This window comes from Equus caballus, chromosome 23, assembly GCF_041296265.1.
Source record: "Equus caballus isolate H_3958 breed thoroughbred chromosome 23, TB-T2T, whole genome shotgun sequence".
NCBI lineage: Eukaryota > Metazoa > Chordata > Mammalia > Perissodactyla > Equidae > Equus > Equus caballus.
The window spans coordinates 50196491-50205809 of NC_091706.1; the positions used below are offsets into that span (position 1 = coordinate 50196491).

A 9319-nucleotide genomic window follows, 5' to 3' on the forward strand; every position below is an offset into this window, starting at 1 on the left:
ACAAAGATAAAAATGAGTCTGCACGGTATCACCCTGATACCAAAACCAAAGACAGTACAAAGAAAGGAAGTTTGGTAGGCTGAAAAACGGCTCCTCAAGATGTCCACCTCTTAATCCTTGAAACCGGTGAATTTATTACTTTACGTGGCAAAAGGGACTTTGTAAATGTGATGAAATAAGGATCTTGAGTGGGGAGATTATGCTGGGTTATCTGTTTGGGCCTGATGCCTTTTAAGAAGGAGGCAAAAGGAGTCAGAGCACAATACTACCACAGAAGCAGAGGGACAGAGAAATTTGAAGACGCTATCTCAATAGTTTTAAGTATGGAGGAAGAAGACCGCAAACCAAAGAATGCAGCCAGCCTCTGGAGACCAGAAAAGGCAAGGTAATGGATTCTGCCCTGGAGAAAGGCAAATGGATTCTTCCTGGGAAATGAGTTCTCGAGAAAGAACCAGCATTGTTGACGCCTTGACTTTAGCCTAGTAAAACTAATTTTGCACCTCCAGGACTGTAAGAGAATAAATTTTTGTGGTTTTAATCTAAGTTTGTGGTAACTTGTGATTGCAGCAATAGAAAACTAATAAAATTTGCTAAAATTCTCTTTAGAATTTTTATATCTATGTTTGTGAGGGATATTTGTCAGAAGATACAAGACTAAGGCTGTTTCCGTATTCAAGAATAAGTTAATGTAAGCCACCATTTTAAGAGGCTAAAGAAGAAATATCATACGATCATAAAACTTTAGAAAAAGCGTTTTAAAAAAAATCAACACCCATGCATTAAAAAAGCTCAGAAAACTAAGAACTTCCTGAATTTGATAGGAACATCTACAAAAAGACTATAGTTAACATACGTAATGATGGAAGATGGAATACTTCACCCTAAAGTCATGAACGAGGCAAGAATGTCCATCTCACCACTCTTACTCAACATAATATTGAAAATTCTAGCCGGCACAGTAAGGCAAGAAATGGGGACCGGAGGCAGGCATACAGATTGAAAATGGAAAAGTAAAGCTCTCTCCAAAAAAAATAAATAAAATAAAACCTTCTAGAATTAATAAGTGACTTCAACAAGGTCTCAAGATACAAGATCAAGATATTAAAATCAGTTATAATTCTATACACTAGTAAATGAGTAATATGTGGAAACAAAAATTTAAAATACAATACACTTTACAATTTCTTGAAAGGGAAGGAAAGAAATATTTAGGTGTAAGTCTAACAAAGCATGTACAAGACTTGTAGACTGAAAACTACAAATGCTGATGAGAGAAATCAAGGAAGATTAAATAAAGGGGGAGATACACTGAGAGCATGGATTAGGATGCTCAACATAGCCAAGACCTCAATTGTCTCCAAATTGATATATAGGTTTAACACACTTCCTGCCAAAATCACACTGTTTTGAAGATGGAGACAAGATTCTTCTAAAATCTGTATGGAAAAGCAAAGGAAGAAAAATGGTTTTTAATTTTTTAAATGGAAGAAATCACTCTACCCGATTCCAAGACGTATTATATAGCTACACTAATGAAGGGTGTGTGGCGTTGGCAGAGGGATAGACACATAGACCAATGAAACAGAATAGAGAACAAAGAAATACACCCAAGAAAATATGCCCAACTGATTTTAAACAAAGGTTTGAAACAAGTTCAATGGAGGCAGTATAGCCTATCGGCAAATGGGGCAGAAGCAATTGGAAATCCCTAGGTTAAAAAAAAATCTTGACCTAAACGTCACATATTAGACACAAATTATCTCAAAATGGATCATACATTTAAATGTAAAATATAGAAGATAACATGAGACAAATTCTTCAGGATCCAAGACTTGGTGAAGAGTTTCTAGACATGACACCAAAAACATGATGCACCAAAGAAAAATTAGTAAATTTGACTTCATCAAAATTGAAAACTTTTGTTCAGGGAATAGACAAGCTACAAAATGGGAGAAAATATTTACAAACTATGTATCTGACAAAGGACTCATATCTAAAATAAGGAATTCTCAAAACTGAACAGTAACTCAGCAACAACAAAGCAACACTCTATGAGTAACACTCGTGTCCTGGGAAGTCACAAAGTAAATGCAGAGGCCGTGGAAGCTACAAGCGAAAGCTGGCATGATTACAGGTTTCAGAATATGGGGCAGAGGGAGGAGTGGGTTTCATTAACACTGGGCCTTACTCTCCTATTAAAAGTTTTTCCTGTAAAAATTACTCAGAATTATTCAGGATTCTGCCAGGTAGAGCAAATGATGCTGAGATTTAGATGGTCCAAAGTGAAAATTGCTATAGGAAATTTATAGTCACAAGGAGAAAGCCTTTCTGAGTACCCTGAAATAATGAAACAGAGAGTGGGTACCAGAAAACATTTTGAGAGCTTCCTTTGTTGTCTGTGTCCAGAAGAGTTTGTGAAATCAGTGGACACGAGAGTTGACATTTTTAATTCCTACATTCCTGTGCATGTAACTCCCTTTGGTATTAATGCAAAACTTATGTGAGTGATTTAATATAACATAATAGAATAAAAATGAGTTTTTTCTTGCCTGTGTGGCAAGGTTTCATCCAATGGATGACTTTTTAAAAAGCCTTTTGGCTTATTTTTTATTCTTTAAATATACAAACGTATCCTTTGAGGGAGTGAGGAAGATTGGCCCTGAGCCAACATCTGGTGCCAATCTTACTCTTTTTGCTTGAGGAAGATTGTCGCTGAGCTAACATCTGTGCCACCCATAAACATATTTTATTTTTAGGTTTTTTTCTATTCGCTAGTCAATGGTGGACACTACAACCATTTCCTTTCCACAGTCCAATCCTCAATTTCTGTCTTTCTTCTTAAACAATACACTTGGTCCACAAAACCACAATCTTGACATCCACTCCTTCAAACACTTTTTGCCATTCAGTTTTCCTTTCTCCTAGGATATCACCTGTAAAAATAAGTTTAAAAGAAGGTCGTGCCCTCCTGCCTCTTGGACTCATGGTTTATAATAGAGAAAATGTCACTGTTTGTTAATGCTAATCCTGGCATGAGGGACCCAGGACCATTAGTAGAGAGCTATTAAGACTTCCCTTGGCTTGTGCCGAACCCCACTCCAGAAGCTGGAGACTTACCTTTTACTTACCTGAACCTCCTTAAAGCACTCTCAGCATATTTTGGGAAGAGATTTAATAAAGAGAGAATAAAAGTAAAAATATAAATGAAATTTGCGTTTTCCTACAACGTCTAATCTCAGGTCACTACTATTCAACCTGAGGGTGCAGAAAATCTTCCTATTGTCTTGACATGTTTCTTTGGCTTAGGACCTAGTTCTTTTCTGGAGTTTAACCCCCACTATATGCTCCTTATCCTGGACAACTGTCAACATCCTTTGTCTCATCAGGTAATCCTCTCCATTCTTCCATAGTGCTCCAATTCTGACACGCTCCTCATTACTTCAGTGATGGAAGCGAGCCGGAAAAAGAAAAGCATATCCAAGCCATTTTTATTTTCCAGCTTTTCTTTTTCCTTTATATAAATTTTTGTTTTGAAATAGTTTAACATTCATAATAAGTTGCAAAAGTAGTATAGAGGGTTCTTGAGTAGCCTTCACCCAGATTCCCCGAATGATGACATCTTCCCTAACTGTAGTACATTGTCAAAATTAGGAAACTGACATTGGTACAATATTATTAGCTCAAAAAGAACATATATGGATTTCACAAGTTTTTACATTCATTTTGGGGGGTAGAGTTTTTGAAATTTTATCACACGTGTAAATTATATAACCATCACAGAGCTGTTCCATCAACACAAAGAATATTCCTCATATTGCCTCTTAGTGCTCACATCCTCCTTCCATTCCTAACCCCGGGCTACCACTGGTCTGTTCTCCACCGCTATAATTTTATCACTTTGAGAATGTTATATAAATGCAATTATACAGCATATACCCTTTTGAGCTTGGCTGTTTTCACTCAGCAGAATGCCCTTGAGATCCATCTAAATTGTGTGTATCAGTAGTTCATTTCTTTTCGTTGCAGAATAACATCCCATTACATGGATGTACCACAGTTGGCTTATCCATCTACCCATCAGAGGACATAGGTAATTATATATCATGGGCTGTGGCCAATAGTTTGGCTGAATAGTCAGAGACTTGGAAGGAACATTGTTGGAAAATTGGTGACAAGGAAGTCTGGGGAAGAGATATGTAAGTAGACTTCACTGAATGGATGAAAAAGGTGAAGACTTTTGTGTCCCATGTGAATGCTCACCAAAGGATGACCTCAGCAGAGGAGGATTTTAATATTCAAGTGAATAGGACAAACTGTTCTGTGGATACCAGTCTGCCTCTTTCCCCAGCCACCCCTGCCATCTCCCAGATGGACAGAGTGGCTATGGTGGCAGGGATGGAGGTTACGCATGGACTTCCGCTGACCAAGGCCGACCTGGCTACAGCCACTGTTGGGTTCCCAATTGCCAGAAGCAGAGAACAACACTGAGTCCCTGATATGAAAAATTTTTCCAGGGGTGATCAGCCAGCTACCTGGTGGCAGGTTGATTACATTGGACTGTTACCATCATGGAAGGGGCAGCATTTTATTCTTAGTAGAATAGACACAGATTTGCCTTTCCTGCACACAATGCTTCAGCCAAAACTACCATCTGTGAACTTACAGAATGCTTTATCTACCATCGTGGTACTTCACACAGCATTGCTTCTGATCAAGGAACTCACTTCACAACAAATGAAGTGGGTCAGTGGGCCCATGCTCATGGAATTCGCTGGTCTTATCATGTTCCCCACCATCCTGAAGCAGCTAGTTAGATAGAACAGTGGAATGGCCTTTTGAGAACTCAGTTACAGTGCCAGCTAGGTGGCAGTACCTTGCAACACTGAAGCAAGGTTCTCAAGGAGGCTGTATATGCTTTGAATTAGCATCCAATATATGGTGCTGTTTTTCCCACAGCCAGGATACATGGGTCCAGGAATCAAGGAGTGGAAATGGGAGTGGCACTACTCACTATTACTCCTAGTGACCCACTAAAGAAATGTTTTCTTTCTGTCCCTGTGACCTTGTACTCTGCTGGCCTAGAGGTCTTAGCATCAAAGAAAGGAATGCTTCCAATAGGAGACACAACAATGATTCCACTGAATTGGAAGTTAAGACAACCACTCAGCCACTTTGGGCTCTGCATGCCTCTGAATCAACAGGCCAAGGAGGCAGTTTCTGTGCTGTTGGGGTGACTAATTTTGACCACTAAGGGGCAATTGGACTTCTACTCCACAATGGAGTATGTCTGGAATACAGGAGATCCCTTAAACCATCTCTTAGTATTTAATTTAATACCATGGCCTATGATTAAAGTCAATGGGAAGTCAATGGAAAACCCAACCTAGGCAGGACTACAGACAGCCCAGACCCTTCAGGAATGAAGGTTTGGGTCACCCCACCAGGTGAAGAACTTCAACCAGCTGAGGTGCTTGCTGAGGGCAAAAGGGAATACAGAATGGGTAGTGGAAGAGGGGAGTTAAATACCAGCTACAACCACACAACTGTTTACAGAAGTGAGGACTATAATTATCATGAGTATTTCCTCCTTACTTCATTATGAATGTGTGTGTGTGTGAAGTTAACAAGGAGTGAACTTGTGGTAGTTAATTTTAGGTGTCAAGTTGGCTCATCCACGGTGCCAGATATATGGCACCATACGCCAAATATTCTGAATTTTCTATGAGAGTGGTTTTGGATGAAATTGACATTTAAATCAGTGGACTTTGAGTAAAGCAAATTGCCCTCCATAATGTGGGTGGGCCTCATCCAATCAGTTGAAGGCCTGAATAGCCAAAGCACTGACCTCCCCTAAGGAAGAGGGAATTCTGCCAGCAGACAGCCTGTGGACTTGAACTGCAATATTGGCTCTTCCTGGTTCTCCAGTCTGCTGGCCCACCTTGCAGATTTTAGACTAGCCAGCCTCCATAATTGCGTGATCCAATTCCTTAAAACAAATTGTGTGCGTGTGTGTGTGTGTATATACATATCCTATTGGTTTTGTTTCTCTGGAGAACCCTGGCTAATACACCAGCTTTTGACTATCGCATATAAAGTTACCATGAACGTTCACGTATAGTTTTTGTACAGAGAGAAGTTTTCATTACTCTAGAATAAATACCCATGAGTGTGATTTCATGGTCGTGCAGTATGTGTGTGTTTAACTTGGTAAGAAACTGCAAAAAAGGTTTTCTAGAGTGGCTATCCCATTTTACACTCCCTCCAACAAAGTCAAATCTTTGTCTTGAGGTCCGCTTCTGCAAGAACCCAAGAGAGCATATCAGAAATGGTCCTAGGAAGCACATTTTCAGCATGGGGTTCCGGATTTGCATCATTCACTATCCAAGTGACAGTGAAGACCCCATTACTGGTGATCACTGGGGATGATAACCCCCACATGCTGTAGTATCACAATTACTATGACTTACCTGTGGTCAGTTGGGAGGCCGTATGAGTGGGAAAGGATGCCCTTGTGCAATATGTCTAGTATTTGAAAGATATGGGAGCAAAAATAATTATAAAAACTCTGGAATTGGGTGGCTACTATTAAGTGGTACTGGTATGTTGAAGGAAGAAAATGCCAGTGTCAGGTCAGTCAATTATCAGCTTAAGACATAGTATAAAAGCCAGAAATTTTATTTGGCAGCACTTAAGGAGATTTCAATCTCCTGCAACCACAGGCCATGATGGGACTAAAAATTAGGCCCAGGATCTGTTTGTAACAATAGTAAATTTACCAAGAAAAAAGAAAAAAGGTGCATGTGTGAATACATAGTCCCAGCAAGTCAAATCGCATTTACTCTGATGTCCCGGTAATTCTCCTACACACAGTCAGGGTCCTGAAAGGGAAAGAGAGGGATGCTGAGAACTCGCCTGGGACATCAGAGAAAATGCAATTGGGAATTTCAAAAATTTATTTTTGTTGAGATATAATTGACATGTAACTTTATGTAAGTTTAAGGTGTACAACTTGTTGATTTAATACATTTATATATTGCAATATGATTACCACCATACTGTTAGCTAACGTCTCTACCACGTCACATAATTACCTTTTTTTTCCAGTGGGAGCAATTAAGATCTAGTCTCTTAGCATCTTTGAAGTTTATAACACAGTATTGCTGTCTATAATCACTAGGCTGTGCATTGGACCTCTAGGACTTATTTATCTACTAGTTCCAAGTTTGTACCCTTAACATATCCCCAATTCCTCTACCACCGCCACACCTGTCTCTGGTAAACACCATTCTACTCTCTGTTTTTATGAGTTCAGTTTTTTTAGATTCCACATATAAGTGATATTATACAGTATTTGTCTTTCTCTGTCTTAGCATAATGCCCTCAAGAATCATCCATGTTGTCACAAATGGCAAGATTTCCTTCTTTCTCATGGCTGAATAATATTCCATTGTACATATATATATATACCACATGTTCTTTATCCACTTAGCCATTGATAGACACTTAGGTTGTTTCCATATCTTGGCTATTGTGAATAATGCTGCAATAAACATGGGAGTGCAGATAGCTGTTTTCATTTCCTTTGAATATATACCCAGAAGTGGGATTGCTGGACCATATGGTATTTCTATTTTTAATTTTTGGTGGAACCTCCATACTGTTTTCCAAGTGGGTAAACCAATTTAGATTCCTACCAACAGTGTATAAGGATCCCTTATCTCCACATCCTCACAACACTTGTTATCTCTTATCTTCTTGATGATAGCCATTCTAACAGGTGTAAGTTGATAGCTCATTGTAGTTTTGATTTGCATTTCCATGATGATTAGCGATGTTGAGCATCTTTTCATGTAACTCTTGACCATTTGGATGTCTTCTTTGGAAAAACGTCTATTCAGGTCCTCTGCTCATTTTTAGTCATATTGCTTGTGTTTTTTTGTTACTGAGTTGTATGAGTTCTTTATATATTTTTTATATTAACCCCTTATCTGATTATACCAGTTTGCAAATATTTTCTCCACTTCCGTATGTCGCCTTTTCATTTTGTTGACTGTTTCTTTCGCTGTGCTTGGTGTTTTTAGTTTGATGTAGTTCCACTTGTTGATTTTCGCTTTTGTTACTTGTGCTTTTTTTATTTCATATCCAAAAAAAATCATTACCCAGACCAATGTCAAGGCACTTCTTCTCTATGTTTCTTCTAGGAGTTGTATGGTATCAGGTCTTATGTTTAAGTCTGTAATGCATTTTGAGTTCAATTTTGTGAGTGTTGTAAGACACAGGTCCAATTTCATTTTTCTGCATGTGGTTATCCAGTTTCCCCAACACCGTTTACTGAAGAGACTATTAAGTGTTCTTGGCTCCTTTGTCAGTTATTAGTTGACTATATACGCTGGGGTTTATTTCTGGGCTCTCTATTCTATTCCTTTGGCCTATGTGTCTGTTTTTATGCCAGTGCCAACTGTTTTCATTTTTATAGCTTTGTAGTACAGTTTGAAATAAGGAAGTGTGATGCCCCCAGATTTGTTCTTTCTCAGGATTGCTTTGACCATTTGAGGTCTTCTGAGGTTCCATAAAAATTTTAGGTTATTTTTCTATTTCTGTGAAAAATTATAATTTTGATAGGGATTGTGTTGAATCTATAGAAGGCTTTGGGTAGTATGGAGATTTTTAACACTATTAATTCTTCTGATCCCTGAACACAGGATGTCTTTACATTTGTTTGTGTCTTCAATTTCTTTCATCAAGGTCTTGTAGTTTTCATTGTATAGATTTTTCACTTCCTACTTTAAATATATTCCTAAGACTTTTGTTTATGATGCTATTGTGAATGGGATATTTTTCTTTATTTCTTTTTCGGATGTTTCATGGTTAGCGTATAGAAATGCAACTGACTTCTGTATGTTTACTTTACATCCTCTAACTTTACTGAATTCGTCTATTAGTTCCAACAATTTTTGGTTGAATCTTTAGGATTTTCTATATATAGGATCATATCATCTGCAAATAATGATAATTTTACTTCTTCCTTTCTGACTTAAAGGCCTTTTATTTCTTTGTCTTGCCTATTTTCTCTAGCTATTTAGGACTTCCAGTAATACGTTGAATAAGAGAGGTGAGGGCAGACACCTTTGTCTTGTTTCTGATCTTAGAGGAAAAGCTTTCAATTTTTCGAATGTAGTATTAACTGTGGGTTTGTTGTATGTGGCCTTTATTATGTTGCTATATGTTTCTTCTATCCCCTATTTGTTGAGGGTTTTAATAATGAAAGGATGTTGTATTTTGTCAAATGCTTTTTCTGCGTCTATTGAGATAATCAGAT

General features: G+C 38.1%; 1 protein-coding gene across 1 annotated transcript in view; it reads left to right on the plus strand.

Moving 5' to 3' along the window:
* CNTLN (centlein) overlaps positions 1-6764 on the plus strand; it is a 321096-nt gene extending 314332 nt beyond the window's left edge. Inside the window, exon 26 of the mRNA XM_070248231.1 lies at positions 4027-6764. Within this exon, the coding sequence (XP_070104332.1) occupies positions 4027-4134 (108 nt within the window). The 3' untranslated portion in view covers positions 4135-6764. The remainder of the gene's footprint in view (positions 1-4026) is intronic.
* Positions 6765-9319: the final 2555 nt, after the last annotated feature.